A 20,770-nucleotide genomic window follows, 5' to 3' on the forward strand; every position below is an offset into this window, starting at 1 on the left:
CATTTACCTCTTCTGCTTATTTTGCTTTCCTTCTGCCTCCATTATTTTTTTCTTTCCCAAACACAGGGTTCTTGTTTCTTATGCAAGTCCACCATCTCACCTTTCCTACCTTTCCTATCTTCTCTTTCTCTCATCACCTTCATCCTGCATGGCATGACCAAAAAAAAAAAAAAAAGAAGAAGAAATACAAGCTTTAGGAATGGAGATGGGGGTTGGTCAGAAATCAAAGACAAAGATTTATCTGGCATAAGGAGAGGAAATAGGAAATCTTGCAAACACATAATTCAATAGTTCTTTTGTCCTTGCCACATTAAAATCTCTGTGCACACAACATATTACATTTACTGAACAACTTATTAACGAGTTTAAATTAGCCTCGTACAAGCCGTAGAGATGCGTTAGATACAGCTGGGTTTTGGAAAAGAGCACTGGGCAGTGAATGGAGAAATAGGGGCTGCTCTGCACTAGACTTTGCTGCTAACTAGCAATGGGGTCTTGCACGAGTCCTTTCCGCCCTCTGAGGCTCACCCCTAGTGACTCCTGTCCAGCGCCCTGCCCCACACTTGCTCTCTGGAAGAGCCTAGACCGTTGGTGCCGACAGGGTTTAATTTATGTCTCTACAGTGTTTATGTCTCAGTACCTTGAGTTCCTTCTTCTTCTGCTTTTTTTTTCAGCCTTAAAGCAAAAATGCCTTGAGAATATCTGCAAGTCTGTGTGAGACCTTGAAAATAACACTAGGGCATAACAATGACTTCAGGAAATGCACTATCACCCTGGCTCTTCTCCCAAGTGGGCTACATTTGAAGAATTCACTGAGGCTCCAGCTAGATCATCAATTAATTGAAAGTGGTTATTCTTGGAAGTAGCATTTTCCCCCTCCTGTGAATATGTGCAAAACATTGAAGGTAGAATGTTTCTTGTTAGAGGCCTCACAATTAATATAGTAACGCCGGACTCCCTGCCTGCTTCAAGTCTTGGAAATCTAGTGTTCATGCTCAAGAAACTGCTACAAAGCTGAGGCAACCCTGACAATTTAAAAACTGGGGATGTGTGGGCACGTTAGCCTGCACAAACCAGTTCAGTCACGGAGGCTCTGACATAATACCTGAGGTGACTTAAACCTGAGACTTTAAAGACAACAAAAGCATAAATTAAAATTGAATTCATACTGTAGAGAGATTCACATTTACTGTTTATATACAGTTAACTAAAACATGTACAACCAATCAGATCTGCCATAGTATGGGAACTATATAATCTTCCAAGCCCCCTTAAGTGGGCAATAATGAAAACTTCATCATTAGGAGGAGGTTTAGAGAGTTATTTTCATTGATATCTTGTCTTGATTCCTCTTCTGTGTGACCCACTGGATTCAGAGGTCCCCACGGGCACCCTCAAGTTCAATGATTCATGAGTAGAACTCAGAGGTTGGGAAAACTGTTATATGCACATTCAGCATTTATTAGAGCAAAAGAATGCAGATGAAAAGCAGCAAAGGTGAGAGGCACCTCTAGAGAGATTCCAAGAGAGCCCAGGCACAAGCTTTCAGTGGGGTTGCACAGTCAGCATCTAATCCTCCCAGCAACAATATTTAACAACATATATGGAGTACTGTCAACCAGGAAAGCTCATCCAAGTTTTGGTGTCCAGGGGATATGTGGGGGTATGGAGTAGGTATGGAGTGCCTTCATGGCTTGCATGGCTAAACTTAGTTATTCAGTCTCCAGTCCCTCTAGAGGTCAAGCTGGTACTGCATGACCTAAGGCCCTGCCATGAATCACATTGTTAACATAAACTATCTGTCATGGCACAAAGCCTCAGGTACAAGAGACACTCATCAAGCAGGATATTCCAAGGGTCTAGAGGGGATTCCCCAGGAGCTGGTCAAGGACCAGGCTTTCCTTTGGAAGGTGCAGGGTTTGGGCTCATCTGTGGAGTCAACTTTTTTCTGCATCCCCACATACTGAGATGTCACCTTCATTGCATCAGGTTCCTTTTTCACTATGTTCAGGTTTGCGGTTGCTCCAGTATCCCTGTCTATGCTGAGTCTCCTTGTAAAGCACGTGTGCTCTCTCTAGTGGCCCTGCACGGACCCCTTATTCCTCATTACCAGGGACAGCTTTTCTCCTGATGTGCTTGGTGCTCCTTCTCCACTCTCTTGCCTTAGGACTCTGCTGGGCCATCCGTTTTTTTACCCTTTTGTGATCTATGGCTGCCCTTGGGTGAGGAAAATCACTTTCTGTTTGTCTAAGTAGAAAACCGTTTCCTCCATTGGAAGACCCCTGAGTGCCCTAGCACTCCTGTGAACCACAGGGTACCTGGGGAGGTAGAACTTGGACATTGGAGAGAGGAGCAGCCAGACATTTCTCTTTCTAATCATACGCAGAAAGATTTCTTTTTATTCTTCAAAACACTTGAAAGACTCTCCAAGTTCTGCAAATGTCAGGCTCACAAATACATGTCGTTTTGCAAAGATGAAGAGGATACAGCAAATTTTCTGAGAGGCAAAGGGACTTCCACCTGAATAGGAACCAAGCAAACTCACTGAGTATGGGTTAACTTGATTGAACCCTTGCATGGATATTAATTAAGGACCTTTGACAGGGAAGGGTCCTCAAGGTTCCCCAAAGAGTAACTTATCATCAAGGAAGGTGAAGAATGGATGGATGGCTTGGGCCCAAGACTGGGGCTATTCACTTGTGGGGAAACCCATGTGGACCCACTTACTCCATACTTTGGGAATAATGACTGAGCATGACTATAATCTTTAAGAAGCTCAAATGCGGAATACCTCTGAGGCTTATGCAGGGATCTTACCTAGCATCAAGAACAAAGACTCAGAGGACTCCCTGGGGCCAGTTTTCTACAGTCACACCATCAGCCACAACAGGCAGCAATGGCAGGAGGAAAACAGGGCCCAGGAGTGGCTGACCACTGCCTGGAGTCCAACTGGTCTCCTGGAGTTCATAGGAGGATTGACCCCTGCTGAGCTGAATGTGTCCTGATTTAGGGATAGCTAGGGCAATAAGAAAGCCTCAGAGGGTGTTACTGATCTGGAGCTCCTACTGATTTGTGTGTATGTGGCCACCAGTGGTTAACAGATGAGGTGAAAGAGATGAGACAGTGACTGTATCTGCTCTGATGAAGGAGATTGTGCCGTTACATGTGTAACATCATTAAACTGCATTCTTCCAGGTAGCAAAGGTACAGGTGCATTTCTGTTTATTTCATTTATGCCCAGAAGACCAGCTAAGTTGTCAAGAGAAAGAAAGAGAGGGACAGAGAGAAGGAGGGAGGGAGAGGGAGAAGATGAGGGAGAGGGAAAGGAAGGAAGGGAAGGGAAAGAGGAGAGGGAAACGGGGAGGAGGAGGGAGAGAGAGGAGAAAGATTGTGTTTGTTTCTTGGCCCCAGTTCATGGCTCTAAGTGTTTGTGTGTGTGTGTGTGTGTGTGTGTCTCCCTATTTCTGCACAGGTGCACTAGTGCTGTGGGTTTGTGTGAATGAGACATTTAGGTGCTATCATAATGAAATCTAAAATTTTAAACTCTCATTTAGAACAGACTTTTTCCTCTTATGTCTGAGTTCTTGTGAAAATTTCACTCTCATCTTATTCCACCAACAGAATGATAAAAACCAAGGTTCCAGGGATATTGAAGGCCAGTGATTTTCAATTACGGGTGATTTGGCCCCCAGGGGACACTTGGCAATGTTTGGAGACACTTTTGATTGTCACAACAACGTAGGGAGTGCTACTGGCATCTGTTGAGTAGAGACCTGTGATATTGCAATGCTCGGGACAATTCCTAAAAAAAAAGAATAATTTGGCCCAAATGTCAACAGTGCTAAGATTAAGATACTCTGTTGTAAGCTATGGGGAAAAAATGATCCTTCTCAGAACCCCATGAAATGTCTCGAACAAGATACCTATGCTGATTGTTTTGCCTTCGCATTGCTCAGGCGTCATAACAATCTCAGTTATGCTCTTGAGCATAATAACAACCTCAGCCATGCTCTTGAGATGCTGAAAAGATGGATTTTGCTACACCGAGCCATAGATGCCCATGGGCTTACTCATTTTGGAGATGGTGGGTCTTCGGTGCTAATGAGAAAAGATAGCAGACAATGCATCTTCATTCCTCAAATCACATGAGATGCTGAACAACAGTTAATGATCTACAAACACAAACCTCAATACATGAGAGTAATTACTTATTTGAAGAAGCCCTTCAGTGGGTTCTTCCATAGAGACTCAAATGCACCCTGATTTAATCATTTGAAGAGTCCTGCTTCTGCAGGAGGTGGCCATAGAGAGAGCAACTCAGAGGGTTCACAGCCAGGCTAACCTGCATTCCAGAATGCTCCCATCACACATGACCTTCTACAATGCCTCAACCTCAATGACACCGTTTTTTCTCATCTTTAAAGTGGAGCTAATTCACCGTTGCTCCTAGGATTATGAAAGCAGCAATGGAAGAGCTGCTGCAGGGATGATGAGGGCAAAATCCTATAAAACATTTGTGGTACATTACACACACTCAATAAATGCCAGTTTTCCTTGTTAAAATCAGGAAAGGAAACACTTGGCAAGGGGATATGAAGAAGCAATAGAAAGAACTAGGACTTAATGAGCCCCCATACCACACACTGTACATGGCTTTCTTCATCCTCACAATCCTAGTAGAATTAAGCCCATTTAACAGATGTGGAAGCTAAAGCTGAGCAGTGACAAGCTCGAGGTCACCCTGCTACTCAGTAGCAGGACTGGCAGAAGAACCAGGGTGTCTGGTTATAAAGCCCCACCTCACCCTACCCCACAGCTTGGGCAGAAAAGCCCTAAAGGAAAGAAGCATCAAATTCCCAGGTCTGAGGCCAATAACACATTAAAAAAATCATGCTAGAGATCCTCTTGCTAAAGAATGAACTAGACCAGACAAAGCCAGCCCTTTATCTTGCAGGAGAGCCCACGTGACTTTCATCAGTCTTTCATCCCCTGAGAGTTCCCATGATGACCCTGAGACATAATCCATGGGCCTCCTAGCCTTTGAGGGGAGGTGGGGTAGAACAGGGAACCCATTGTTCTCTAATTAGAGCCTGGGTCTCCTCTGAGGCTCAAGATGGGGCCTCTTAATATGGAGCCTTCACCTGTTCCAAGCTATAGTATTATGATGCCTCCTCCCTTCAGAGGCAGCCCACCTGCCAACATTCATGAAAGGCTTCCTTCTTGATGTGAGGAGTGGGGAGAGGCATCACATGGCTAAGGGTCTTTTCTTGGGGTATAAAGGACTCAGTCTGCACCTGTTCAAACCCTAGCATCATTCATCCAGCTGCACTCCAGTGGAACCTTCACGGTAGGCACCTGTTGTTCCTGATGGTTGGGGAGACAGAGAACAGGGGAGGGAGGGAGGGAGGAAGACAGCAAGCAAAGGAGGGAAATGAATGGGAGCCAAGAGAAGGAGGGAGGGAGAAAGGGAAGGAGGGGGAGAGGGAGGGATAGAGGAAAAGAGGGAGGGAGGGAAGGAAATGGGTGGGAGATGGAAGGAGGCAGAAAAGGTAGGAGGAAGTAAGGGAGGGAAAAAAAGAGGGAGAAATTGAGGAAGGAAGAAAAGAAGGGAGGGAGAGAGGGTAGAAGGGAGGGAGGGACAGAGGGAAAGAGGGAGGAAGGGAGAGAAGAATGGAGGGGAAATGAGAAGCTAAATGATTGGAGGATAAGGTTTGCGGGGGGATGCTCTTAGGGCTGTCTGAGACCTGGATGTTGTTCCAGAATATAGCTAGAAACCCAAATCGCTCTGACCCTGTCTGTGAAAAGATGCAATGCCAGACAGATAACACCTGGCGAATTTACCTGGGGGAAAAAAATCCACCTCTTCACATTAGTGAGGATTCTACAAGCCTCTGTGGGGCAATGACCCTGCCTAGGGCACCTGGTGTGGAAACACAATCAGCATTAATTGTGGGCAGTCCTCACTGAGCACGTAGCATGTGCCAGAGATGGTGTTCTACCTTTGTAAGACTTATCACATCTAACCCTCATGATTCTCTGATGAGAAAACACCATTACATGCATTTCACTGCCCGGGAAAATGAGTGCCCGGGCTCAGGGCACTCAACAAGCAAAAGGCAGAGCCTGAACTCCCCGACCCCAGCCCAGGTCTGTCCTAACAGCAAGGCCTTGGGATCAGACACTGGCTATGCTGCCATGAGACTGGCCACTGGGAGACAGCTTGGGAAGCCGGGACTGCAAACCTGGCATACAGTCCAAGGCAAGGCTTCGGGAGCCTTCTCAGGCCCACAAGGACAACACTGACACACGAGACCATGACAGTCCCAGAGGCTTCCTTGGGCAAATTAGGAGAAGGAGGTCTTTCCTCCAGGTAGACACAGCCCCGCAGCCAAGGGTGCCTGATGCGGCCAACAGGAGGATACTGGATTTCTGAAGCAGCCCTGCGCCATCCCACCCAGATACCCTAATGTGCATGTACCCTGGATTCGGGTCATCCTCACTGTTGCCCAGGGCTGACCATGTGCTTCTAACTGGCACCTTCTGGCTGGCGCTGACTTCCCTTCTTGGCACTCAGTGGGGGAGCTGTCACTTGCTATGTTTCACCACAACCCAGCAAGAAGCTGACCACCCTAAGGGTCCTCCCAAGCAAGTGCTACTGATAATTGTGACAGTTATGCAGTGAATCACCACTGGGCTGCTTAGTTTGTCTCAAGGATTGCCTGGAAGTTTAGGGTGTTGGAGCCAGGACAAGTCAGACCAGTCCACCTGGGTCTGGTCATTGCCACAGCGCCCCCTTCTGGGCAAGGACCACCCTGCAAGTGACTCCCCGTCTCTGAGCCCGGGTTCCTGGTCTAGAAAGTGAGGTGCCTTGATAGCCAAAGTCTTAGAGGGTTGTCACCTGACATCAAGTGGGGCATGCTCAGTGGAACACTTGACACAAAGAATGACCCAATCCATGACATTTTGTGTTTAAAGGAATAAGGTCATCAAGTTTATTACTTACTTTTTGAAAAGTTGTGGTAAAACATACATAACATAATATTGACCGTGTTAGCCAGTTGAGGAGCATTAAGTGGATTCACATTGATGTGCAATCATGCCACTGTCCACCTCCAGAACTTTTTCATCTTCCCCTTCTGAAATTCTGCCCATTACCTATGAACCCCCGAATCACACCTCCTTATAACTTACTGCAAAAATAAATTAGAGCAGAGTCAAAATTATGTCTCTAATAAAGTCCTTTTGGCTCATTTGCATTCAATCAACATATTCAAGGAGGTTAATGGAACATGACCCTCAGGCCGTCTTATCTGAGCTGCAGAACGACCCAGGGGAATGCACCCCTAAAACACGAGTCACAAAAGGAAAGCAGAGATCCACTGTGCGAAACTGATCACTCTTCATTCACCAGACAGGGCCTTCCCCTCTTACAGGGGATTAGGGAACAGCACAAAGGCCTTCATTGTAGCAGCTGCTACTTATTGAGCTTTTAACCCTGAGCCAGATGCCATCATTGTAATTCTTCATGCTTTTGAGCAACTTCTCTATGTCAGGTACTGTTGTAAGTGCCTCACAAAGATTAATTCATTTCAGTCTTCACAACAACCTCACAGGTAGGTACTGTTATTATGATGACGCTGGACTGGGAGTCAGGAGACCTGGGAAGTGGGACATTCTTGCCATGATTTGCCAGGCTCTGAGCCTCAATGGTCTCACCTGTAAAATAAGAGCTTGGACTAGAAGATCGCAATGCCACTCCAAGTTCAGACATGCTGGCAACCTGTGACAGTGTGATGGTCACAATAAAATGCCTGACATACTAAGTGGCAGAAAGTGACTACATTGTCCAAGTTCATGTTGGCCCCATTCACGTGGGTATCATTTCAATGAGGTCTCTGTGCTCCTCTGAAGTGCCTTCTGCTAACCACAGAGTTTCCAGGGCGTATCACTTTCCATTTGAAGACCTCTTTTGTCTCCCCCTTAATTTTCAGTCTTGTTTCATGGCCTGAGAAGGAATCATTCAGAACTGAATTTCCACCAGAGAGAGAGAGATGGTCTAACTTGAAAATTAACTGGCTTTAGGAATTTGCATGGCTAAAAAAGTCTCTAAGCAGAGCGTTGTACCAATAAGACAGTAACCAGATTACTAGAGAATTCTTGAGCTGAGTGAAAATCTTAAAGAACTCACCCTCTACCCTTTTTTAAAAAATTCATTCAACAAACATTTATTTTGCAGCCACCAGAGCTTGTGCTAGATAGACCCTGGGATAGGTCCATAGAGTAGTGATTGTACAACTTTCACTGTCTTCTCCTCTGGGACACTTTCCCTAATACAAGCCTTGCTCACAGGCAGAGTGACCAGCCACAGCCCTGGGTACATATGCAGGACCACCAGAGTATGGGGCAGGCTTGGCATCTGGGAGAACAAATTTTAGAAAGTGCTCCTTCCTTCGGGTTGATGCAACAAGCTTCAGAGTCAAGCACCGGCTCTTTCGGGATCTAGTTGACCCCCCTGACCAAGCGCTTTTGTGCAGTGCACAACATGTACAACCTTATCCAGCAGCCCTATGTGTGCCACCAGGGTGGTATGGATCAAGATGTGTTATCATGCACACGTTGTCCCAAAAACATGTTCTAAAAGCAGAATATGCACAAGTCAACCGACTGCATTTACATTATTTATGGAGTTATATTCTAAGGGGGCAAAAACTATTTTAAAATCCCTCTGGTCTTTTCCCTGCCCCCTACCCCCCACCACCTCACCCCTGTTAAATATATAATGGACTGGCTAGAGTCTGTTAAGGGCTTATTGAAGTTAAATATTTGCTGATCTCAGCAGACGGCAGCTACAGTTGAAAAGCAGTAGGGTTGCTGGACTCTGCCCACTTCGCCCCGTTGTCCCCAAAGCATCCTTTGAGGCATATCTGTTGAACTCTCAGGACCGCAACAAAGTATTCAAAACGCTCAAAAGCCAAGGAAGGGAAGGAAGAGGGAGCTGCTGCAGGAAAAGCTTTGTTTGCTAGCATGCAGCGCCACCATGTGGTTGTCTGGTTTATTTATATGTCAAGTGATTAAGGTTCAAAGCCTACATGTCAAAGGTATATCGGGAATGCTGGAATATCATAATGTATGGGCTGTTTAAAATTCAGTTAACAAAAGTCAAACTACAGCACTTGTTACCTTGCCTCCCTTCCGCATTAGTCTATGAGCAACTCAGAGGTAAGGAGTGTGTTTTCCTCACTTTGCATTCCTGGATCTTTAATCCTTTGATGCCTGACACAAGGCAGGCCTCGAATAAATGACCATGGAATCAATCAGTAAGTACAGAAAACCACGGCTGTTTCTTCAGGGAGCTCGTGGCTACATTTCCATTTTACAGATGGATAAACTGAGTCTCAAGGAGGGAACATAACCTTCTTAGAGGCACACTGTCAGTTAGTGACAAAACGGGAACCTGCGGCCTTTCAGGGCTTTTCCCTTTTACCACATGCTTTGTGGGACCAAGAAAGGACATGGGGGTCCTATGGGTTCCTTCATGGGAATTCTGAAAATGCATCAATCCTATTCCACTGGCTTCTCTTCCAGGAGTCTGTCCCAGTTGCTGCCTAAGCCCATCCTTTGCTCTCCTGTCATGATTGTGTTTCTCCTCACGAGTGTGCTGATGATCCCCCGTACTGGTGAGTAATGATATTTTACACCATAGTTCCAGCTGAGCATATAATTACTTGATATGAATACTGTCCCTTCAACATGCCCACCCCCATCATCTTTCCTACGTATCTTTTAAATGTCCTTATTTTTCTATAAAACTGAAATTATTAAACATATTCCTGTCTCCTTGCTTTATTTCTTCCCTCTTTTGTAAGTTTGCAACTACCTTGTGGTGACAAAAATGACAATTATATGCTCTGCGATTATAAATGTTTACAAACATTTTTGGTACCTCCCAAGAGATTTTATTCTCAAATGTTAACACTTACCTTTCAAAAAATTACAATCAGAGAAAGTTTACGTGCAATCGTATCACTTACATATGAATTGAACATGCTCTACGTGCAGCCCCAATTTTTTCGGGGCTAAGTTTGTGACCACCACCGAGATAAGACTGCTTGCCCAACAAATTCACCAATTCTGGGCCCAGACACTGTAACAGGGAAGGTCTGTTGTCGAGGCTTCTGACTCAAAGATGCGGGAGTGGTGTCTGAATCTGGGTCTTCTGAGAAACAGAAGCCCAAACTAGATCAAGTGTGCAGATTTCAGCAGAGGAAACACCTGTGAGGAAAAACATGGAGTGGCAACCGTGAAAGGCAGAGACCTTCAGAAAGTTCTGCATGTGAAGGAGACGGGCAGAGGGGAGGTGAATGTGCCCTAGATGTGTAAGCTGACAAGGTCATCCAAGAGGAGCCGGAGGAGTCCCGTGTGCCCCAGGAGCCTTGCCCACTGGGGTACACCTACCTGCCCTGGGACATTGGCTGGGAGCAGGCATGAGGGGGACGAGGCCTCTGTGCAAACTCTGCCTCGGACTTCCAAGCATAGCCGTAGGCCCTCGGTCAGTTATGCTTCCTGTAGTTGCAGCAAGGTCCCTTCTCATGGCTTCTCCAGTGGCAATCTGAGTCAGATACAAGACAATGCTTTGTGCGTGTTGACCATGGGGAGGGCCTCTGTGCATGGTGAGGTCTCTCCAGGGGTCTCTATCCCTGCAGCAGGACGGGGAGCAGCTTGCACGTTGGCTCCCTCAACACAGCCAGGGCAACAGCTGTGCTTCCTCTACTCTCACTCGGAGCTGCCTTGTGACTTCCAAGGGCAGGCGTCAGCCAGTGGGATGGCGGCCACATTTGCATTAGGAGAGGGAGATCCCTTGGCCCTCCCACCTAAGCACATGCTCCCTTTGTCTGGGAGTTCTGCACTGAAGCTCATGCTGCAGTCCCCACATCACACCACCATGTGTTGGCTCCCACTTCCCTGTTGTTCTCTGCGTGTTTGTTTCCTTCCAGATCCTCCGAGAAGGGACCTGAGGAAAAAGGTGGGTTTTGTACAATCCTGGTTGATCTTTTTGGTAGAATACATAATACCATGAAATCCCATTCTATAGCACTAATAGACATTATCATTCCACTATCTAAAGATGTTATATTCTAAGTTTGCTTCAAGTTTGCAAGACTAAGATTCTCTGATTCTAGCAGGCTACCACTCACTGGCCATTTGATGGTGTGGTTCAACTATTGCATGTTCAGTCCTTCATTAAACAGTTATCGATTGAACTTGTGGTTTCTGTTATATATGTATAATGTAAGTATATACATATATCAATATATTACATACATCACAGTGCTTACCTTCAAGTCCCTAGTTTAGTGGGGGAAACAGTTACATAAACAGATCATTGCAACATGGAGTGACAGGTGCAATGAGAAAAGGATGTCCACAACATTATGCTAGCACAGGGGCAGTGTCCCAGACCCAGGCCAGGTTGAGGGTCAGGCAGGGCTCCTTGAACTTTGAATGGAACCATAAAATGTCAGGGAGAGTCAGTAACGTGACCCCTCTTGTTACAGACAAGAGGAAGGCGTCCCAGGCCCCAGGGTGCAGTACAAGCAAAGGCAGGATGGCAAGAAGTAGTTTGCTGTCCAGAAAACCTAAGCTTTTCAGCATCTCCGCAGCATGAAGTTTAAGGTAGGAGATGATTCAGCAGAGGCAGCAGGGGCCAGATCAAGGAAGGCCACATGTACTGGGTGAGAAAAAACTTTAAAGCTTCATCCAGGAGTCTCGGTTTCATTGTCTATAAAATGGTAATGACAGAATGTGCCTCGCAGTACTGAGGAGAGGATCAGACAAGGTGATGCCTACAAAACACAGTGTCCTACTCCTGGAACAGGACAGATGCTCATCACCTTCTGCGTGTATCAAACTTACTGAATCAGAATCAATGTCATCCTGGTGAGTTTTGTCCTTACATTGCCTCTGACCATGCATCTCCCTAAACTGCACTGTTGGACTTTGTGAGTGAACTAATTTAGTCCTTGGGGATAAAGAGTTTCACATCCAGGATGCCTATTCTAATTGTTAATAACATCCTGAAAGTAACTATGAGTGTGGGGGAGAAAGCACACCTTATTAACGTCTGTAGGTAATAAGATTACCTCCCACCCTCCGGAAGAGGAACTTAATTATCAGTTGCACAAAAGAATAGAGCACAGTAATTGCCAAGGAGCAGGCAAGATTTTACTATTGCTGCTGAAGTGGGCCACAGGTATTCTTAGCTGATGGTTATTATGCTGATTAGTTTCCAAGGCAATTATGCCCAGTGAAAAATGTGCCAGATCTATTACATGGGCTTTGTGACAAGGGCTCAGATGGAACTGAAGTCACAAGTCTCCCTCCCTGCCTGAAAGTCTGCATTTTACAGGCCACAGTCCCCTCAAAGCCTGTAGTTCTCAGGCAGGAGGGAATTCCCTGTTTATGGGAACCATTCCAAGAACCTGGCAAAGGGAATACATGGCTGGCACTGGAACCTGAGAAATGAGTGGTCAGCTCCCACCCCTGCCCCTAGATGGAGCACTGGCCCTCCCAAGCAACCTTACAAAGCACCTTCCTTTCACCTTCAAACCAAAATCAGCCTGTTTTGTTTAGTCCGCAAAATATTTTATTTTAAATTTGAGCCAAGAGTTTAAAATTGGAAGATTTTACCAAAATACTCAGATTTCAAAAAAATTTTTTGAAAAATAAAAATGGTGAGACTCTTTTCTCAAGCCCTGGTGCTGAGTCACAACTGCCTGTCTTGCTATAACTTGGGTCTGTCTGGTTCTCCACAGTCCCCACCATTCCCTATTGCTTCCCAGCGTTGGACTGCTACTTGTTTACATTATCTGCCCATCCCTGCAAAGATTTGGGTCTGCAGTCCTCGCTCTTAAGTTGGACCCCATTTCCCACATGTTACCGCCAAGAGTCCACATGTTACTTCATGTTATCTCTCGGTAAGATTTCATGTAATCTCACAATGTCCTATGATATAAACACACAAATAGTTATCCTCATTCTACAGATGAGAAGACTGGAGTCAGAGAGATATAGAACTTTGCTCCTGGTCACAAAACCAAAAAGTTACTGAGCTGGAATGTGGATTCGCATTTGTTGTGCTCCAAAGCCCATGCTTTTTCTTCTGTGCCATGATACACATTAATGCCAAAGCTTCAAAAAAGGAAGGTCTCATTAGCCTAGGAATAATTGTAGAAGGTGTCCTTGAGCTTGGCTAAAGAGAAGGCAGGAATTGGATAGGAGTTAGATAGGTGAGTAAGGATGCCTCAAAAAAGGAGAAGAGAGAAAATAAAGTTGGATGTAGGGACAAGTGTGAGGGCTGCAGGGAACAGCATAGCCAGAGGAGGGATAACAGTGTGAGCACTTGGCTAGGGGTCAGGAATCCCAGATAGCAGTTCCCAGTCTGCCTTCAAGTTCTATCTCATCTCTAGAGTGGAGGCTGAATAGGATCATCTTTAGATCTCTTTAAACCCTGTTGGTTTTTACTTCTTCAATGCGAATAACAAATGCAGACTGTTGAGATCATCCATGAGCCTGGAATTATGCAGTTATATTATTAATATTAATATTATTATTTGAGACAGAGTTTCACTCTTGTTACCCAGGCTGGAGTGCAATGGCCTGATCTCAGCTCACAGCAACCTCCACCTCCCGGGCTCAAGAAATTCTCCTGCCTCAGCCTCCTGGGTAGCTGGGATTACAGTCATGTGCCACCACGTCCAGCTAATTTTGTACTTTTAGTAGAGATGGGGTTTTTCTATGTTGCTCAGGCTGGTCTTGAACTCCCGACCTCAGGCGATCTGCCTGCCTGGGCTTCCCAAAGTGCTGGGATTACAGGTGTGAGCACCGCGCCTGGCCTGTGCAGTTATATTATATACATTGAGTCATTTTGTGTTTGAGAGCATCTTGCCAGGCAGATAGAATTGTCTCATTTTACAGAGGATCAAAGTGAAGCTCAACGTGGAAAGACCATGTGCCCGAAGCCTCACAGCCCGCATGTAGGAAAGTGAGGCTTCTAACCTGGTCTCCTGATGTATTCAGTGTCTGTTTCCATCCACTGCAGCCTCTCAGAATCCTTAAGCCAGAGGTAGCTTCAGTGAGTTTCGTGAACATCCCTGGGATCTTACTTAGAGGTAGGACATGTCCCATGTCCCAGGAAGAGGCTTATGTTACTGAGAACATGAGTGACAGATTCCAAAGTTACCCACCCCTAGTGAGCAAGTCTTCATGGATCATGCATTCTTATGACTCCACCGTCACTGTGCCTCCTTAGAACCTTCCACAGCTTCCCCCCTGTGAGGCCTTCAAGGTCCACATCATTGATATCCTCCTCCCTTTGCAGTCTTCTTTCCTGCCAGCCTGCCCTACCCACAGCCAACTGCTTCCAGACTCTTCGGCTTTTGCTCCTGTTGACCCTTTACTTAGAAAGCCTCTGTAATGATTCAGTGAGGTAAGGCTTATTACTTCCATTCTATCCAACAGAAAAATGAGGCTTTGAGAGTTAAGTGACTTGTTAGGGTGACACGATGGTAGAGGTAAAGTTTTAAGTCAGGCCTGTTGGACGAAAAACCCTTATAATGCAGTCATATCTTATGTGAATTTGAATCATATAGAGGTGAGATGGTGCAATAGAAAATGCTAATGGCACATCAATTTATACAAATAGTTCAAAATAATGGATATTGGCACCCATCTTAACAGTCCAAAGATGGCAGCTGAAGAAGTTATCATCTGTGATACGTTACAGCCATGTCACAGGGCCATGGCGACAGGTAATTGTTCATTAAATGGTTTGGCTTGAGCTCATGCTGAGAAACGCAACCTCAAACCAATAACTTGGGAATGGAAGTTGTGAAGAAGATTATATAGCTAAAAAATCTATGGAAAGGGCTGTCCATCCTCAGGTACATCAGGCTATTAATTGAGAGCATTTTACAAAATACTATCAATGTTCTGAGAGAACAAAAAGCTGCTTTAAAGCAGGCACACTTTTGCATCTTCACAGAATGAAAGGGTGGGAGAACAGAAAAAAAATGCTACTGTTATGGCTATAAGATCAACACTCCTTCCTGCTCCCTAATATCCTTCTAAATAATACATTATGCATTCATACATCCTGACCTGGAGCCCTTTACTCTGCACGTATCCGCTGTGAAAACATAAAGGATGCAAGTTTTGAATTGCATGAGATCTTCAGGCACGTAGCTGGTTGGACTGGGTCTTTTTCCAGGCTTGATCACTAGGCTGGGCTGCTTCCCCAAGAGCCTTGATTACTCATTAAGAAGCTGGAGATCTTAGAGAATCACAGAAGGTTTGGAGCACTGGAGTGGTAGGAGCCAAACTTAGGTCTGCAAGATTTGATAACATTGACACAAAAAAGTGTTGTAAAGGTGGAGGGAAATGACATCAGAAGGCATGCTACAGGTGCTTAAAGGTTATGCCAGTTATTTGTTACTATTATCATTAACTACTTCTTACGTCCACTGTTCCCTTTCCCCTCTTCATTAACGCGTGGGTTGCGTTATTGGACGTCACCTTCATCATCAACCTCATCATTTCACCATGGAATTATCTTGGGGGGCAAACTCATCATGGAATTATCTCTGGAGACACAGACACCTTTAGCAGGTTGAAGAGCAGCCTCCCAACCTACACACCCTGTGGGTGCCTTAGCCTCAGGGCCCCTGCAGGCAGGCCCTTTGGGGTGATGGGTCATGGGGAGTTGCAGCTGCGCTCCTGTAGACTGTGCCTCAGCCCTCCCTTGTGATGAAGTTGGCCAAACACTGATCCTTATTCACTTTCCTTCACTTTCCTGCTGTGCTCTGTGGCCGTGGCTTAAATATCTCTAATATTTATAGATAATAGATGATAGATTTATAGATAATATTTATAGATAATAGATAAAGATTTATAGATAATATTTATAATAATAGAGGTTTAAATATCTCTAAACCTCTGATATTTTACCTGTAAAAGAGGGGGGAGTGGGGACAAAAGAGTCACCTTGAGACTTTCCAGATCGAAGGACAAGGACCCTGGTCATTCTGTCCATTCCCTTGATGATACTTATTGATGCTGAGAGAAGAACAGCTAAGGTGCAGAGTGTGGCTAAGGGGGTAAGGAGTTTTGGGAGAAGTTGCATAGAGTCATTAGAGGACAAGGGTTTTTCAGTCAGGAAAGATGGGAAAGAGGCAAAAGCAAGGACTTAATGCTGTGAAGATGTGTGGCGTGTTTGGGAAACCACAGCAGGTTAGTGCAGCTGGGACTACGCCCGCCTTGGTCTCCATACTCCAACCATCCCGAATTGCTCTCAGTTCCTTCTGTGTGCCCTGGGTCCTGGGCCTTTACAATGGTTTTCCATTTATGAATAAAAGCTTGCTTTAAAAGAAAAATGTATTTACCGTTTTTGAAGTGAGGTGGCTTATTTAAAACAATTTTTCCCACTGACATATTTGAAAGTTTTTCTTTTCAATTCTGTCAAATTTAGCTTAGTCTGTCCATGCTGTTATAACAAAATCCTACAGACTGGGTAATTTGTAAAGAACAGAATTTTACTTCTAACAGTTTTGGAGGCAGGAAAGTCTCAGATCGAGGCACCAAATGATTCAGTGTCTGGTGAGGGCCTTCTCGTTTTATTCTCACATGGCAGAAGGGATGAGTGCTATGTCCTCACATGAAAGAAGTGCGGAAGGACAAACGGACCTAGCTATTTTCCTCCAGCCTTTTTAGAGTGATGCTAATCTCATGTATGAACGCAAAGCCCTCATAGCCTAATCACCTCTCAAGGGCCCCAATTTCTAACACGATCACCTTGAGGTTTAAGTACTAAGATATAAATTTTGGAGGAACACATACATTCAAACCATAGCAGGGTACATTGACGACGGTGAATAATGCATAGATGATCATTTTATAATTCTAATTTTTAAATGTTTACTGTTTCACAATTTTTATAACGTATTTTTGTTCATTCTAATCAGCACTTTATCATAGTTTCCCATTTACAAATAAAAGTTTCCTTTAAAAATAAAAATACTTACCTTTTTAAAAGCAACGTGGCTTTTTTTTTTTTTAAAATCTCACACTGACAGATTTAAAATTGTCTCTTTTCAATTACGTCAAAATTAGCTTTATATATTTTGGATCATGTTATTATGCGCATACAAACTTAGAGTCACTGGAACTCTCAGATGAAACAAACTTTTTATAATTGGAAAGTAAATAAAATTATCCTCTAATAAAACAAAAAAAAGTGAGTTGACTTAAAATGTTGCATTAAGAAATGTTATTATGTGCATACAAATTTAGAGTCACTGTAACTCCCAGATGAAATAAACCTTTTTATAATTGAAAAATAAATCAAATTCTCCTTTAAAAAAAAAGTGAGTTGACTTAAAAATATGCGTTAAGAAATAATAGTAGAGGCAATAGGCTAGTGACTGAAATTTGAGGAACCTTGTAGGGATGGTATATTGGTAGTGCCAGTCCTGGTACTGGTAGCCAGGACAAGCACCCACTGTTGTTATTCCTCTCACCAGTGGTGGTTTTGTCTCCACTAGGAAGGACTGGGTGAGTCTCAGTGACTCTCTCAGTTATGTGTTGTGGAAACTCCAAAGGAATGAGTTTTATCAGAGGAAACTGTGTATGGAAGGATTTCCTACTGGTATCTGTGGCTAGAGGCCAGGGATCTTGCTAAATATACAGCACAGAACAATCTTGCTAAATATTAATGCACAGGACAATCCCTAGCAACAGAAAATTTCGCAACCCAAAATGTCAATAATGTGAAGCTGAGAAACTTGCTCTAAGCCAAGCAAGGCCAACTCAGACGCCACCTGGGGGCATCTTCCTGAACAGATTTAATCTAACATGCTTCTGTGAAGGATGGCCCTTTGCAACTTTCAGATTGATAGGGCTTCCACACAGTGTCAGATGGACAGTGCTGACTCCATAACTCTCCACTTGACGAAGAAAGACAAAACTCTTTTGGCCATTTCCAACTACTTACAAGCTTTATATTGCTGGGGAAAGAAAATACGAGCAGGCTCTCAGAGCTTTTAGGGAACAAATTTGTGTTCAACCTGGGATTCCAGCTCGCATATATTTGTCCCATTCGCCCAGGCTGCATCTTCACACCCCCAGCATAATGAAGTGCTGGCTGAAGGTGCTGGTTGTATCTGGGTACTGGTAGTACTAGGACACTATTGTTATTATAACGCTAAGCAACATTTCTCAAGGTGAGGTTTCAGGACAATCCGCTTCAAAACTAGTTGGGGACTTGCTAAAATTGCTTCTTTCTGAGTCCCAGTCCAGAGTGGCTGAATCAAACTTGAGTGAGAGCATAAGAATCAGAATGTTTACGGAGTCTGCATCCCAGGTGATTCCGATGCTGATAGTCTGGGGAAAACCCTTATCCTCTATTATTATGTAAACCCCTTGGAGGTTGGGGGTATTTTTCATGTATTTACCTCTTTCCACCAGGGCTTTATGTCAAGAAAGTCCAAAACAAACCTGCAATCTAAATAAAACAGGATGTTTCATACACAAAGATGGCTTCAAGATAAGTCTTCAAACCTCTCCATCCCCAACCAGAATGCCACTGTTAAGGCTTACCAATATAAGACACCAGGGCTACCCCAGCCATCCCCTTATTTCCTTCAGGAACTACCTCCTAATCTGGTGCATAGCAGGCTCTACGAAATATGCGTGGAATTGAATTTATGTGAATTCCCACTGTTTTCCTGACTGTCACCTTCTGGCCTTAGTCCAGTAAGTGAAGGGTATCAGTGTTTGTGCTTACCCTACTTTCTTTTCCTTATTTATAGGGGGCCATCCTCTGGACACACCAAACCTTCCACAGGAGCTGCCTCCAGGACTCCCAAACAATATCAGTAAGGATTCTTGGAACTTTCCTTAGGAGAGAGTATAAAGTTGTCTAGGATATTGGCAGAGAAAATGACCCCTTCTGAATACACGTTAGAGCCACTCACTGCTGTGGCATTTGTAAGAACAGGGATTGAAGTGGGACTCAAAAGCATCTCCCCAACAACCTCCCCTGGTGTCTGACCCCCTCTTTGTCTCTCAGGTGAGACAAAGTCTAAACATTTCTGCCAAAGACAAAGGTCAGCTGAAAAGGGAAACCAGGAGAAGGTAGGAAATGGGCTGATGTGAAGGTTATGTATTAACTGTGTCTTAACTGTATCTTAGCTTCAGATTGAGCTCTGAGATTCCAAGAAGGCAAGACCAAGAGGAATAAATGATATATTGCTTGCTCTGGTTGTAAAAAGGCAGGATCCATATTTATTTCCCGGGGAAGTGAAAATTTTCTCAGCGATAGTTTATAAACACTTCTCAGGTGGGTCCCTGAAGGTAGGCGTGGCTGAAGACGATAATGCATAGTGAATTCGTTGGTGATGTCAGCCCTGAATCAAGTGTTGATTTCCAACCTTTCAGAGCAGTGAGTTGGGTCAACCGAATTATTCATGCGTGAGTCCATACATGCCAAGTAATCAGTCCCATTCAGATGCAAATGACAAGTGGCCTCTCTCCAAATGGCATAACTTCTAGAGGAAGTGCAATGCCCACCAGGAGGCCTTCTTTAATTAGACATTAAGACTCACAGGCCACACTTTGCATTTAGAAGAATCGAAGCTAAGGAACACAGCATGCCCGCAGGCCACGGCAGCCAGTCCTCTTCAGCAAGAGTAGCGCACACAGCAATCTACACAGCAGTTATCTGGGGATCCCAGATAACAAACAGCTCAGGTTCAAGAGAATGGGACTTACATGGAGCAGCTGTATGACCAGCCCCAGCTTGGAAGCTTCATTCTCCATAGGAATCAGTATATCTAGTAATGACTTCATGGGTATAATTTCTAGGACACCCGGTAGGATGACCATTTATAAGAGTCATCACACTGAATAAGACCCAATATGATGATTTCCTAACAGGTATTTATAGTTCACCCATAATTCCTGCCAGTCCAGATATACCTTACCACCCAGGGGTCATTTGTACCACTGTGCAATGCTGCCCAGTAATGGAATTCACATTTCATCGCTATCAGGTTTCCATGGTAACCTGTGTTAGTAGAGAGCTAGCTTAGCCCAAGGTCAAATTTGTCTTCAGAGAATGAAGAAAGGTTTTATGTACACTTTACCTAGAGGGTGGACAGGGAGGGGAAAAAACAGAAAAACCAAGACTCTCATTTGTTTTCTTTCTCACACTTAGATATCACATTCTTCAGTGGGATGTTTAAAAATGTGGAAAGTGTGACTGAAATTTTTGGTAAGTTAAGTCTAAAATTGCATTTATCCACCAGAGGTCAGGGCATGTGTGGCAAGTCTAAGGAAATTGCAAGGGCCTTGGTCTCAACCCTCGGAGCTCCCATGGCCTCCACAGCTACCTCCCAACAAGGTGACCCAAGTTCTGACAAGAGTAGTGGTGTCTTTTATTGCAGGGTGAGCCACTGAGCTACCATGTGCCTTCCTGTTCCTTACTTCATTAGTCGTGACTCACAACTCTCCAGGAGGGGAATGGTATCCCCATTTTATAGAAAAGGAAATTCAGCCTGAGGGAGTTGAGTGACTTACCCAAGACCACCCAACTAGAAGGGAGGAGCTCTCCTTGGAGTCTAGAGCTTAGTCCTGTACCTCAAAGTAGTTTTATTTTTCTTCCCTGACTAGTAAATATAAAGTTTAAGAATGTCAAAGTGTATCAAGTATCCCATTTGTC

At 44.5% G+C, this 20,770-nt stretch overlaps 2 protein-coding genes across 2 annotated transcripts in view; both read left to right on the forward strand.

Annotated features, from left to right (window-relative positions):
• The window catches only part of HHLA1 (HERV-H LTR-associating 1), a 38,553-nt gene extending 35,356 nt beyond the window's left edge, over positions 1–3,197 (forward strand). The window contains exon 16 of the mRNA XM_011938164.1: positions 675–3,197. Coding sequence (XP_011793554.1) covers positions 675–718 — 44 coding nt within the window. The 3' untranslated portion in view covers positions 719–3,197. The remainder of the gene's footprint in view (positions 1–674) is intronic.
• A 2,116-nt stretch (positions 3,198–5,313) lies between these two features.
• The window catches only part of OC90 (otoconin 90), a 35,173-nt gene continuing 19,716 nt past the window's right edge, over positions 5,314–20,770 (forward strand). The window contains exons 1-4 of the mRNA XM_011938166.1: positions 5,314–5,347; positions 9,586–9,677; positions 18,861–18,926; positions 20,267–20,323. Coding sequence (XP_011793556.1) covers positions 9,632–9,677; positions 18,861–18,926; positions 20,267–20,323 — 169 coding nt within the window. The 5' untranslated portion in view covers positions 5,314–5,347; positions 9,586–9,631. The remainder of the gene's footprint in view (positions 5,348–9,585; positions 9,678–18,860; positions 18,927–20,266; positions 20,324–20,770) is intronic.

Source organism: Colobus angolensis, unplaced genomic scaffold, assembly GCF_000951035.1.
Source record: "Colobus angolensis palliatus isolate OR3802 unplaced genomic scaffold, Cang.pa_1.0 Scaffold17, whole genome shotgun sequence".
Taxonomy (NCBI): Eukaryota; Metazoa; Chordata; class Mammalia; order Primates; family Cercopithecidae; genus Colobus; species Colobus angolensis.